The sequence below is a fragment of the Haliotis cracherodii genome, unplaced genomic scaffold, assembly GCF_022045235.1.
Source record: "Haliotis cracherodii isolate W230 unplaced genomic scaffold, xgHalCrac1.p SCAF_12, whole genome shotgun sequence".
NCBI lineage: Eukaryota > Metazoa > Mollusca > Gastropoda > Lepetellida > Haliotidae > Haliotis > Haliotis cracherodii.
The window spans coordinates 21,125,263-21,140,199 of NW_027266267.1; the positions used below are offsets into that span (position 1 = coordinate 21,125,263).

General features: G+C 45.3%; 1 protein-coding gene across 1 annotated transcript in view; it reads left to right on the plus strand.

The window, feature by feature from the left end:
* Window positions 1-13,084, plus strand: part of LOC139458247 (cubilin-like) — a 39,601-nt gene extending 26,517 nt beyond the window's left edge. Inside the window, exons 12-17 of the mRNA XM_071239615.1 lie at window positions 575-684; window positions 1,806-1,952; window positions 2,757-2,847; window positions 4,882-4,997; window positions 7,544-7,732; window positions 10,652-13,084. Of these exons, the coding sequence (XP_071095716.1) occupies window positions 575-684; window positions 1,806-1,952; window positions 2,757-2,847; window positions 4,882-4,997; window positions 7,544-7,732; window positions 10,652-10,803 (805 nt within the window). The 3' untranslated portion in view covers window positions 10,804-13,084. The remainder of the gene's footprint in view (window positions 1-574; window positions 685-1,805; window positions 1,953-2,756; window positions 2,848-4,881; window positions 4,998-7,543; window positions 7,733-10,651) is intronic.
* The last annotated feature ends 1,853 nt before the right edge of the window (window positions 13,085-14,937 follow it).

The following is a 14,937-nucleotide window of genomic DNA, read 5'->3' on the forward strand; positions in this document are numbered from 1 at the left end:
TGAAGGAGATACCACCTCTAACACTCTGGGTACTTGGACAATATAAGTGAGTGAGTTAGTGAGTGAGTATGGTTTTACACCGCTGTTAGCAATATTCCAGCAATATCAGGGCGGGGGACACCACAAATGGGCTTCACACATTGTACCCATGTCGGGAATCAAACCCGGGTCTTCGGCGTGACGAGTGAACGCTTTAACCACTAGGCTACCCGACGGTCCCTTGGACAATATGAAGGAGTTACCATCTATAACACTCTGGGTACTTAGACTTTCTAAAGGATTGACCTTCCATAACGCTGTGGGCAGTTGGAATAAACATGAAAATGAATTATTTCATTTAAGGACTATGAGTCTAGCGTCTCTCTCAACAGGTGCTCGCTGGATATATAGATCCAGTTCTATTTGCTCTCACAACAAAGTCACATCTGAAACGTAACCTGATTCCTGAATATTCACAACATGAACTATGAAAATAGGCGATCGATCCCTTGCAAATGTATCCGTTCTCCCTTCAGGACGTCATATCATGATATTGATGCCACGTATTAAGAAGTACATGTTGTCTCCGTTCCAGGGACTCGCAATGCGTGTACAAAGTGATGGCGCCAATGGCAGATGAGGTGGTGAATGTTCACATTGAGTCGACCCTGATGGACAAGAACGACTGTGTCACTGTGTATGATGGTAAGGGGGCAGGGGTGACCGTGTCACTGTGTATGATGGTAAGGGGACAAGGATGACTGTGTCACTGTGTATGATGGTAAGGGGGCAGGGGTGACTGTGTCACTGTGTATGATGGTAAGGGGACATGTGTGACTGTGTCACCGTGTATGATGGTAAGGGGACATGCGTGACTGTGTCACTGTGTATGATGGTAAGGGGACATGCGTGACTGTGTCACTGTGTATGATGGTAAGGGGACATGGGTGACTATGTCACTGTGTATGATTGTAAGGGGACATGGGTGACTGTGTCACTATGTATGATGGTAAGAGGACATGGGTGACTGTGTATGATGGTAAGGGGACATGGGTGACTGTGTATGATGGTAAGGGGACATGGGTGACTGTGTCACTGTGTATGATGGTAAGGGGACATGGGTGACTGTGTCACCGTGTATGATGGTAAGAGGACATGGGTGACTGTGTATGATGGTAAGGGGACATGGGTGACTGTGTATGATGGTAAGGGGACATGGGTGACTGTGTCACCGTGTATGATGGTAAGGGGACATGGGTGACTGTGTCACTGTGTATGATGGTAAGGGGACATGGGTGACTGTGTATGATGGTAAGGGGACATGGGTGACTGTGTCACTGTGTATGATGGTAAGGGGACATGGGTGACTATGTCACTATGTATGATGGTAAGGGGACATGGGTGACTATGTCACTGTGTATGATGGTAAGTGGACATGGGTGACTGTGTCACTGTGTATGATGGTAAGGGGACAAGGGTGACTATGTCACTATGTATGATGGTAAGGGGACATGGGTGACCGTGTCACTGTGTATGATGGTAAGAGGACATGGGTGACTGTGTGTGATGGTAAGGGGACATGGGTGATTGCGTCACTGTCTATAACGGTATGAGGACAACGCATCAACTGTGTCACTGTGTATGATTGTGTAGCTGGAATGTTTTCAATGAAATACAGTCTTGAACAGTGCTTGAAATAGTATGTTATCCTTCTGCTTTATGCACACTCCTAACTCCTAAAAGTTACTCCTAACTCCTAAGAGTTACTCCTAACTCCTAAAAGTTACTCCTATCTTTCATTCAGTGGATTGTGACATGTGTTTCAGGAGCAGACACGACGTCAACTGGGGAAAAGATGTGTGGGTCGTTCAAGAAGATGTTTTCCGGCACTGGTCAAACTCTCACCTACAAAATCATGACAAATGATAAAATGATGGATGGGAAGGTCATGGTAAAATACTTCTCTGTAAGAAGTAAGTAGTGGCATTGTGGTCATAAACGTCGCTAGAAGAAGGAAGAATTGGTATGATGGTGAAATACTTCTATGTAAGACGTAGGAAGTGGCATTATGGTCAAATACATCACTATTAGAAGTAGTGATATGATGGTGAAATACTTCTGTGTAAGAAGGAAGTATTGGCGTCATGGGGAAATACTTCTCTGAATGAAGTAAGTAGTGGTATGACGGTGAAATACTTCTCTGTAAGAAGGAAGTACGAGTGGTGGCATCATGGAGAAATACTTCTCTCTAAGAAGGAAGTAGTTGCATCATGGAGAAATGTTTCTCTCTAAGAAGGAAGTAGTGGAATCATAGTGAAATGCTTCTCTCTAAAAAGGAAGTAGTGGAATCATAGTGAAATGTTTCTCTCTAAAAAGGAAGTAGTGGAATCATAGTGAAATGCTTCTCTCTAAAAAGGAAGTAGTGGAATCATAGTGAAATGTTTCTCTCTAAAAAGGAAGTAGTGGAATCATAGTGAAATGCTTCTCTCTAAGAAGGAAGTAGTGGAATCATAGTGAAATGCTTCTCTCTAAGAAGGAAGTAGTGGAATCATAGTGAAATGCTTCTCTCTAAAAAGGAAGTAGTGGAATCATAGTGAAATGCTTCTCTCTAAAAAGGAAGTAGTGGAATCATAGTGAAATGCTTCTCTCTAAAAAGGAAGTAGTGGAATCATAGTGAAATGCTTCTCTCTAAAAAGGAAGTAGGGGTGTCATAGTGACGTATGTCTGTGTTAATTTCATACATACCTACAAATATAGACGATGTTACTTGTCCACAGAGGAAGGAGGTTGCCCTGAAATGATGAACATCCTGGCGAAGCGAGAGAAGGTCATCATGACATCACCTAACTTCCCCATGCAATACCCACTGTGAGTACACCTAACTTCCCCATGCAATACCCACTGTGAGTACACCTAACTTCCCCATGCAATACCCTCTATGAGTACACCTAACTTCCCCATGCAATACCAACTATGAGTACTCCTAGCTAGCCCCCATGCAATACCCAGTGTGTGAACACCTAACTTCCCCATGCAATACCCACTATGAGTACACCTAACTTCCCCATGCAATACCCACTGTGAGTACACCTAACTTTCCCATGCAATACCCACTGTGAGTACACCTAACTTCCCCATGCAATACCTAAAGTGAGCACACCTAACTTCCCCATGCAATACCCACTGTGAGTACACCTATCTTCCCCATGCAATACCAACTGTGAGTACACTTAGCTAGCCTCCATGCAATACCCACTATGAGTACACCTAGCTAGCCTCCATGCAATACCCATTGTGAGTACACTTAGCTAGCCTCCATGCAATACCCATTGTGAGTACACCTAACTTCCCCATGCAATACCAACTATGAGTACACCTAACTTCCCCATGCAATACCCACTGTGAGTACACCTAATTTCCCCATGCAATACCCAAAGTGAGTACACCTAACTTCCACTTGCAATACCCACTGTGAGTACACCTAAATTCCCCATGCAATACCCAAAGTGAGTACACCTAACTTCCCATGCAATACCCACTGTGAGTACACCTAACTTCCCCATGCAATACCCTCTATGAGTACACCTAACTTCCCCATGCAATACCAACTATGAGTACTCCTAGTTAGCCCCCATGCAATACCCCGTGTGTGAACACCTAACTTCCCCATGCAATACCCACTATGAGTACACCTAACTTCCCCATGCAATACCAAGTGTGAGTACACCTAACTTCCACATGCAATACCCACTGTGAGTACACCTAACTTCCCCATGCAATACCCAAAGTGAGTACACCTAACTTCCCCATGCAATACCCACTGTGAGTACACTTAGCTAGCCTCCATGCAATACCCACTATGAGTACACCTAGCTAGCCTCCATGCAATACCCACTGTGAGTACACTTAGCTAGCCTCCATGCAATACCTCACTGTAAGTACACCTAACTTCCCCATGCAATACCCACTATGAGTACACCTAACTTCCCCATGCAATACCCACTGTGAGTACACCTAGCTAGCCTCCATGCAATACCCACTGTTCTAACTTCCCCATGCAATACCCAATTTGAGTACACCTAGCTAGCCGCCATGCAATACACACTGTGAGTACACCTAGCTAGCCTCCATGCAATACCCACTGAGAGTACACCTAGCTAGCCCCCACGCAATAACGACTGTGAGTACACCTAGCTAGCCTCCATGCAATAACCGCTGTGAGTACACCTAGCTAGCCTCCATGCAATACCCAAAGTGAGTACACCTAACTTCCCCATGAAATACCCACTGTGAGTACACCTAACTTCCCCATGCAATACCCTCTATGAGTACACCTAACTTCCCCATGCAATACCCAAAGTGAGTACACCTAACTTCCACATGCAATACCCACTGTGAGTACACCTAACTTCCCCATGCAATACCCACTGTGAGTAAACCTAACTTCCACATGCAATACCCACTGTGTGTACACCTAACTTCCCAATGCAATACCCACTGTGAGTACACCTAACTTCCCCATGCAATACCCAAAGTGAGTACACCTAACTTCCCCATGCAATACCCACTATGAGTACACCTAACCTCCCCATGCAATACCCACTGTGAGTACACCTAACTTCCCCATGCAATACCAACTGTGAGTACACCTAGCTAGCCTCCATGCAATACCCACTAAGAGTACACCTAACTTCCCAAAGCAATGCCTACTGTGAGTACACCTAGCTAGCCTCCATGCACATCCCACTATGAGTACACTTGGCTAGCCTCCATGCAATACCCATTGTGAGTACACCTACCTTACCTCAATACCCTTCACCTCTGTTTCAGCTCTGTGTGTTAATGTGGCGAATATGTCAGCATTGTTCACGTCCTACCTTTGTTTTGTATGTATTGTTCCAGCTTTTCCAAGTGCTCGTGGAGATTTGTATCTTATCGTCCCGATTATGTAGTGGTTATTGAGGTGCTGGAATCCAACTTGCCCGAAGACTGCAGCGATTACGCCTTTGTCAATGACGGTGAGAAGTATATATGGCATATAAATATATATATGGTGGAGAGGTTGGAGAAAGGGAAGAAAAGGGGGGTGAGAAGGAGGAGTGAGATGTGGTGAAAGGGTAAAGAGATGGGGAATAGAAGGTGGAGAGATGGGCAGAGAGGTGGTTGTGAGAGAGTTGGGAAGAGGTGGTGAGTGTGAGGAGAGAGGGATGGGGAGAGAGGGTAGGGAGAGAGGATGGGGAGAGATGGTTGTGAGGGAGTGGGGAAGAGGTGGTGAGTGTGAGGAGAGAGGGATGGGGAGAGAGGGTAGGGTGAGAGGATGGGGAGAGATGGTTGTGAGGGAGTGGGGAAGAGGTGGTGAGCGTGTGGAGAGAGGGATGGGGAGAGAGGGTAGGGTGAGAGAATGGGGAGAGATGGTTGTGAGGGAGTGGGGAAGAGGTGGTGAGTGTGAGGAGAGAGGGATGGGGAGAGAAGGTAGGGTGAGAGAATGGGGAGAGATGGTTGTGAGAGAGTGGGGAAGAGGTGGTGAGTGTGAGGAGAGAGGAGGAGAGAGGGTAGGGAGAGAGAATGGGGAGAGATGGTTGTGAGGGAGTGGGGATGAGGTGGTGAGTGTGTGGAGAGAGGAGGAGAGAGGGTAGGGAGAGAGGATGGGGAGAGATGGTTGTGAGGGAGTGGGGATGAGGTGGTGAGTGTGTGGAGAGAGGGATGGGGAGAGAGGATAGGGTGAGAGGATGGGGAGAGATGGTTGTGAGGGAGTGGGGATGAGGTGGTGAGTGTGAGGAGAGAGGAGGAGAGAGGGTAGGGAGAGAGAATGGGGAGAGATGGTTGTGAGGGAGTGGGGATGAGGTGGTGAGTGTGTGGAGAGAGGAGGAGAGAGGGTAGGGAGAGAGGATGGGGAGAGATGGTTGTGAGTGGGTGGGGAAGAGGTGGTGAGTGTGAGGAGAGAGGGATGGGGAGAGGATAGGGAGAGAGGATAGGTAGAGAGGATAGGGAGAGATCGTTTTGAGTGAGTGGGGAAGAGGTGGTGAGTGTGTGGAGAGAGGAGGAGAGAGGGTAGGGAGAGAGGATGGGGAGAGATGGTTGTGAGGGAGTGGGGAAGAGGTGGTGAGTGTGAGGAGAGAGGGATGGGGAGAGAGGGTAGGGAGAGAGAATGGGGAGAGATGGTTGTGAGAGAGTGGGGAAGAGGTGGTGAGTGTGAGGAGAGAGGAGGAGAGAGGGTAGGGAGAGAGGATGGGGAGAGATGGTTGTGAGAGAGTGAGGAAGAGGTGGTGAGTGTGAGGAGAGAGGAGGAGAGAGGGTAGGGAGAGAGGATGGGGAGAGATGGTTGTGAGGGAGTGGGGATGAGGTGGTGAGTGTGAGGAGAGAGGAGGAGAGAGGGTAGGGAGAGAGAATGGGGAGAGATGGTTGTGAGGGAGTGGGGATGAGGTGGTGAGTGTGTGGAGAGAGGAGGAGAGAGGGTAGGGAGAGAGGATGGGGAGAGATGGTTGTGAGTGGGTGGGGAAGAGGTGGTGAGTGTGAGGAGAGAGGGATGGGGAGAGGATAGGGAGAGAGGATAGGTAGAGAGGATAGGGAGAGATCGTTTTGAGTGAGTGGGGAAGAGGTGGTGAGTGTGTGGAGAGAGGAGGAGAGAGGGTAGGGAGAGAGGATGGGGAGAGATGGTTGTGAGGGAGTGGGGAAGAGGTGGTGAGTGTGAGGAGAGAGGGATGGGGAGAGAGGGTAGGGAGAGAGAATGGGGAGAGATGGTTGTGAGAGAGTGGGGAAGAGGTGGTGAGTGTGAGGAGAGAGGAGGATAGAGGGTAGGGAGAGAGGATGGGGAGAGATGGTTGTGAGTGGGTGGGGAAGAGGTGGTGAGTGTGTGGAGAGAGGAGGAGAGAGGGTAGGGAGAGAGGATGGGGAGAGATGGTTGTGAGTGGGTGGGGAAGAGGTGGTGAGTGTGTGGAGAGAGGAGGAGAGAGGGTAGGGAGAGAGGATGGGGAGAGATGGTTTTGAGTGAGTGGGGAAGAGGTGGTGAGTGTGAGGAGAGAGGAGGAGAGAGGGTAGGGAGAGAGGATGGGGAGAGATGGTTGTGAGTGAGTGGTGAAGAGGTGGTGAGTGTGTGGAGAGAGGGTAGGGAGAGAGGATGGGGAGAGATCGTTTTGAGTGAGTGGGGAAGAGGTGGTGAGTGTGAGGAGAGAGGGATGGGGAGAGAGGGTAGGGAGAGAGAATGGGGAGAGATGGTTCTGAGAGAGTGGGGAAGAGGTGGTGAGTGTGAGAATAGAGGGTAGGGAGAGAGGATGGGGAGAGATGGTTGTGAGAGAGTGGGGAAGAGGTGGTGAGTGTGTGGAGAGAGGGGGGTGAGAGGGACGGGGAGAGAGGAGAGGAGAGGGGGTGGAAAGAGATATGGTGAGTGTGAGGAGAGAGGGAAGAGAGGCCGGTGGTGAGGAGGTGGATTGACGGTGTGTGTGGGGGGGGGGTGGGGGGGAGGGACGGGGGGGGGGGGGGTGGAGACACCGGTGGAGAGGGGGATGGAGACAAGAGTTTTCGTTTCTGTCAATCATCATCACTGCCATCTCTCATCCCGTTCCAGGCGACGGCCCTGACTCTGCAAAGTTGGGTGAGTGGTGTGGCAACCGGAAGCCAGTCTACCGCGGTACCGGCCAGGTACTGATGCTCACCTTCAGGGCAGACGACATGAACATGCACAAGAGCATGATGAACATGGTGAAAAAAGGCTTCAGGTTCCAGTACTATGCCGACACGCTGGTGCCACGGGAGAGTAAGTCTACATGTTTTCTGTCCCCTTGTTGTCTGTGCATATTGAAGTAGAGGAGGACATAGACGTTCTGACACTACTCTGTATATTTCAGTAGAGGACACAGACGTTCTGACAAGACTCTGTATATTTCAGTAGAAGACAAAGACATTCTGACAGTACTCTGTATATTTCAGTAGAGGACACAGACGTTCTGACAAGACTCTATATATTTCAGTAGAGGAAACAGACGTTCTGACAAGACTCTGTATATTTCAGGAGAGGACACAGACGTTCTGACAGTACTCTGTATATTTCAGTAGAGGAAACAGACGTTCTGACAGTACTCTGTATATTTCAGTAGAGGACACAGACGTTCTGACAAGACTCTGTATATTTCAGTAGAGGACACAGACGTTCTGACAAGACTCTGTATATTTCAGTAGAGGACACAGACGTTCTGACACTATTCTGTATATTTCAGTAGAGGAAACAGACGTTCTGACAGTACTCTGTATATTTCAGTAGAGGAAACAGACGTTCTGACACTATTCTGTCTATTTCAGTAGAGGACACAGACGTTCTGACAAGACTCTGTATATTTCAGTAGAGGACACAGACGTTATGACACTACTCTGTATATTTCAGGAGAGGACACAGACGTTATGACACTACTCTGTATATTTCAGGAGAGGACATAGACGTTCTGACACTACTCTGTATATTTCAGTAGAGGACATAGACGTTCTGACACTATTCTGTATATTTCAGTAGAGGACACAGACGTTCTGACAAGACTCTGTCTATTTCAGTAGAGGACATAGACGTTCTGACAAGACTCTGTCTATTTCAGTAGAGGAAACAGACGTTCTGACACTACTCTGTATATTTCAGTAGAGGACACAGACGTTCTGACAAGACTCTGTCTATTTCAGTAGAGGACACAGACGTTCTGACAAGACTCTGTATATTTCAGTAGAGGACACAGACGTTATGACACTACTCTGTATATTTCAGTAGAGGACACAGACGTTATGACACTACTCTGTATATTTCAGGAGAGGACATAGACGTTCTGACACTACTCTGTATATTTCAGTAGAGGACATAGACGTTCTGACAAGACTCTGTCTATTTCAGTAGAGGACATAGACGTTCTGACAAGACTCTGTCTATTTCAGTAGAGGACATAGACGTTCTGACAAGACTCTGTCTATTTCAGTAGAGGACATAGACGTTGTGACACTATTCTGTATATTTCAGTAGAGGACACAGACGTTCTGACACTATTCTGTATATTTCAGTAGAGGACATAGACGTTCTGACAAGACTCTGTCTATTTCAGTAGAGGACATAGACGTTCTGACAAGACTCTGTCTATTTCAGTAGAGGACATAGACGTTCTGACAAGACTCTGTCTATTTCAGTAGAGGACACAGACGTCCTGACAAGACTCTGTATATTTCAGTAGAGGACACAGACGTTCTGACAAGACTCTGTATATTTCAGTAGAGGACACAGACGTTCTGACAAGACTCTGTATATTTCAGTAGAGGACACAGACGTTCTGACAAGACCCTGTATATTTCAGTAGAGGACATAGACGTTCTGACAAGACTCTGTATGTTTCAGTAGAGGACATAGACGTTCTGACAAGACTCTGTATATTTCAGTAGAGGACACAGACGTTCTGACAATACTCTGTATATTTCAGTAGAGGACATAGACGTTCTGACAAGACTCTGTATATTTCAGTAGAGGACACAGACGTTCTGACAAGACTCTGTATATTTCAGTAGAGGACATAGACGTTCTGAAAAGACTCTGTATATTTCAGTAGAGGACACAGACGTTCTGCAACTACTCTGTATATTTCAGTAGAGGACACAGACGTTCTGACACTACTCTGTACATTTCAGTAGAGGACACAGACGTTCTGACAAGACTCTGTATATTTCAGTAGAGGACATAGACGTTCTGACATTACTTTGTATATTTCAGTAGAGGACAAAGACGTCCTGACAAGACTCTGTATGTTTCAGTAGAGGACAAAGACGTGCTGACACTACTCTGTATATTTCAGTAGAGGACACAGACGTTATGACAAGACTCTGTATATTTCAGTAAAGGACACAGACGTTATGACACTACTCTGTATGTTTCAGTAGAGGACACAGGCGTTATGACAAGACTCTGTATATTTCAGTAGAGGACACAGACGTTATGACAAGACTCTGTATATTTCAGTAGAGGACACAGACGTTATGACACTACTCTGTATATTTCAGTAGAGGACACAGACGTTATGACAAGACTCTGTATATTTCAGTAGAGGACATAGACGTTATGACACTACTCTGTATGTTTCAGTAGAGGACACAGGCGTTCTGACACTACTCTGTATGTTTCAGTAGAGGACATAGACGTCCTGACAAGACTCTGTATGTTTCAGTAGAGGACATAGACGTCCTGACAAGACTCTGTATATTTCAGTAGAGGAAACAGACGTTCTGACAGTACTCTGTATATTTCAGTAGAGGACATAGACGTCCTGACAAGACTCTGTATGTTTCAGTAGAGGACATAGACGTCCTGACAAGACTCTGTATATTTCAGTAGAGGAAACAGACGTTCTGACAAGACTCTGTATATTTCAGTAAAGGACATAGACGTTCTGAAAAGACTCTGTATATTTCAGTAGAGGACACAGACGTTCTGCAACTACTCTGTATATTTCAGTAGAGGACACAGACGTTCTGACACTACTCTGTACATTTCAGTAGAGGACACAGACGTTATGACAAGACTCTGTATATTTCAGTAGAGGACACAGACGTTATGACAAGACTCTGTATATTTCAGTAGAGGACACAGACGTTATGACACACTCTGTATATTTCAGTAGAGGACACAGACGTTCTGACACTACTCTGTATATTTCAGTGGAGGCCGGAACAGACGTGCTGACCATCGCCGGCGTCCTCTCCCTCATCGTGTTGGTGGGCGGCATCCTCTTCATCACCTACCGCCTGTGCAATGAGAGGAGGATGGCCAAGAAACAGCTGAAGGAAGACCGAGAGCCCATCACTCATTAACTAGAACATTTAGATGATTAATTGCTGCATTAGACACTCAAGACTAGATATTAATATTATTTCAATACAATCAGCACCTTGAAATGTGCCCAACAGCAAAGATATAGTATAAGATTTGAGAAAAGAATGTACAAGATGTAAGTTCCTAACCCCAAGCCAGAGTCTTAGCCATAATATGACCACCAACCCACTCCAACCCATCCCACGCCTGTATACAAGCCTCCCCTTGTGAAGCTTATGTTGAATATCATTCAGTCACGCGTGGGCTGTCTAGCCTCACCCTCATACTGTTATGAAAGATGTGCTCTCAGTACTACAGTGCTGCCAAGTTGGATACATTTAGCTGGACTGGTAAGGTAACGGAGTTAAACAGGATTCGACAAATACCCTGGTCCTTTAGACATGCCACTGGGGGATTCGATGACAAGTAAAAATCATCCTCGACTATCCAGGGCATTAGGTCTCCATTCAAATATGATTAAAGCCCTGGACCTCTTCGCTACGATAGCTTCGTTTTGAGCCTGATTCGAATGACATGACGCTGAATTGTTCATCCACGAAAATGACAATCGTGTGCGAAAAGGACTGAAGAGCTGAAATCGTCAAGATATTAAGGATAAAAAGATTGTTGCACTGTTTCAAATTGCCTTTTGGTAGTCAAGAGAATGTCAGACCCGTACTGTCGAAACCTGTTTCCAAGAGAAAAAAAGCTAGAGATCTTTGGCTTTTCATGAAGATACTCACATGAGGTAAAAGAGTGATATTTTGACATTAGGTGTTGCATGTTTTATACAAGTTGTGACGTGCGTGCCTGAAGGGTAAGCTCTAAACAATATCCAGTACACATCTCTTTATTTTGTTACAGTAAACTACGGTTATAACAAACTCAAATGGACTACTTATTTTAGTTCGTTATAATCCAAAATCTTTAGTTCGTTGTAAGCGTGTCTTACTGTTGTTCATTAATTGGTCTTCAGTTGTGGTCTTTATCATATGAATATGAAAGAACTGTAATTCAACATTACCTCCCTTATGCGTGCCAGGATAGGCTGATCATGGATACGAATCCCAGATTCACTTATTATGATTCTCGGTTTGATAGCACCGTTCCCGTGTTCGTGAGTTTCACTAGTGAGGTAAAAATGTTGGGTTCAGCTACACCAAGCAGACACACACTAATATACCCGACATGTTCACAACACATCCGATTAAAAAAATCAAATGTTAATTTTTTTTTATTTTAAAAAAGGTCAGCCTGACAATGTCTAATACTATCTATAATGTCAATGTATTTTTAGCATTTATGTCAAATGATCTGCGGGTGTCCTGTGCATTGGCTGTCTCAGTTGTCTCCCCTGCCAACAATCAACACATTTCATTAATACGTGTTCTGTTTGATGCATGTTGTACCTGTCTGAGTTTTTCTCATTGTACTAATTACAATTTTTTACGTGACCCCATTCCTTCCCTGAAGTTCTCAACCTACCAGACACAGGCCTCCGTCGTGGTACAAGGAATACTCACATTCATATATTAACACCCTATATAAAAGTTTAATCCCCCACACATAGGTCTATTTCATTCTTAAATCTAGCATTTAGTATTATGGCATCACTAGGAACTATTAAATCTGTGTGAAACTGTTTATCTTACAAAAGATCGGCGATAATAACCTGCCTTCGTTTCCACTCGGGTCATTCCGGGTCAAACCTTGCAATCGTGACCAACTCGTGTTATTCCGGGACATGCCTCATAGCGACTCGAGTTCATTCGTCACCACGCACCCCTTTCCGTAACCTGCAAGAAGATTGTCCCGGAATAACACGAGTTAGTCACGAATGGCATCCGTCACTATTCGTGTCTTTCCGCAACCTCCATCGGATTATCCCGGAACGACACTATGTCACGAATCGGTCACTGTGTTTGTTTTAACGGAAATTCTCAATGGATATTCTCCGTGGAATATAGATTTACATGCGAGGAAGACCAGATTTTTCGTCCTTTTGTTTCTGTTAAACATCAAGTTTTTTTAAATGAATTTATATTTTTTACATAGTGTGTAGTCATAATGTGTAACCAGAAACAGAGATTAGTTATATTACTGTTCACCTTTCATCATATATCCATATGTAACAATGTGATACTGTCTTCCTTACAACTACTTGCGAGGAGTCTTCACAACTGTATGTACCAGTTTTATTTGTCTTCTTTATCGGATGTATTTTTGACCAGTAGCTTAGTGTCACAGTTTTACAGAAATAAAGATTGTATTTTTACAGAGGATGTGGACTGTTGTTTTGGAACAAGGCACTGCATGACACCAAGAACACATTTTGCCCAATTGGCCATCAAAAAATATATTCTGGTAGCCTCAAAACCACCATATCTTCCCAAGGCAAGGGAGTTAACTGACTTTAAGTGTCCACTTTTCCCCTTTGCAGAACCAGGCTGGAATTACTTGGCTTGACTGTTGCACCACATATGGTTATTACGAGTTATGTCCCTTCTATGTTCACACAACTGACCAATCAGATTCCACCTCTCATGTCTCTTGCACTTGCTTCAAATAAATGGCAGCGCCCAGTCAAGACAATATCATCAATAATAAAGATTTTTATTCAAAATGGGTTTTACTTCGTGAAGTGCATGAAATCACTGAACACCTTGATTAAAAACAGTGAATATTTTGAAAATATCTGTCGACGCCCAGTTGACAGTACACGTGCTCTGCAAATCCTGTAATCAAACAAATTCAGCATGGCAGTTGCCATGTTGTTTAATAACCAGATGTCGATTTCGTTATGGGTTTGTGATCAGACTATGCACAGACTCAGTACTCTTGCCAAAATATAGCTCCATAATTCCAGCCTAGTTCAGCAAAGGATGGAAACTGTCAGGCTGTTAAATTCCTTGCCTGGGGAAGATGCAGAACTTCTGAGGTAAGGTGAGGTGAAATGGGGTTTAACGTCGCGTCCAAGATTATTGCACTTATATAGCGACGTGCATGCACGTCTGTGTGTGTGTGTGGCTGCTTGTACTAGTCCGGACTGATGCCGATTTATAGTGCTAGCTCACTGAGATACCATGCCGCAGTTTAACATGAATACCCCACTCAACCACAGTGCACTGACTCCGAGCCGACCAGTCCTTGTTTTAGCCCCTTAATATCGAGCGCCAGACAGGATAACAACAAGTACCATCTTTTAACGTCTTTTGGTATGACGCGGTCGGGGATCGAACCTCGGACCTTCCGCTCTCAGGGCGGACGCTCTACAACTAGACCACGGAGGCGGTCTAATCCTCATTAACTAGCAGCTGTTCATGGCTTCATTTTGCTTCAAATTGGAACTGAAGAAAACTGACATTTAAACATTGTCAAACATTGTAAAAAATGTTGTCGCTTTCAAGCAGGAGCAGCATCAGACTTGAGGACTAGTGAAATACTTCCTCTGGACGACTAAATTTCAAAAGACGAATTTCGAAGGCTGGATAGTTGTTCAGTCAAATCATAGGTTCGTATTATCTGGGAGGAAAACCCAAAGTGACACTGGAAGAGGTTTACCATCTTGATGCCGAAAAAGCCCAATTGTTATTAGGATAAATCTATGAGCCGGAATTATCTGATCCTCACATGGCTGAGGGGTATTGAGTGAGTGAGTGAGTTGGGTTTAACACCGCTTTTAACAATATTCCAATTATATCACTGTGTGTCAGCTCAATGTGGGAGGAAAGCCCGAAGTGATGCAGGTCTAAGACATTTACCACTTCGGTGAAACCCACGAGCACGTGAAACCTAGAAACAATCGAGGTGAACCAGGTTTCGATCCCACAATCATAGGTTTCTGGCGTGCCCAAGGGATGCAACTCTGCACAGCGAATCATGTTGCCTTAGACGCCTTGGCCACTGACTCTCCACAGTGAATTGCATGACGTCAATCTTCCTTCAAGTCAGGAAACCAACACTGTGGTGTAGTGGATGGAGCAACTGCCTGGATGGCAGAAGTTTGATGGTTTTATGCAATCGCCATGTCATTCCAGAAGACATCAAAATATGCTACTTGTTGTTTCCCTGGCTGGCGCTCAGTATTTTGGAGATAAATAGAGAATCACGAGTTGAAAAAAGTGAGAAAAAAA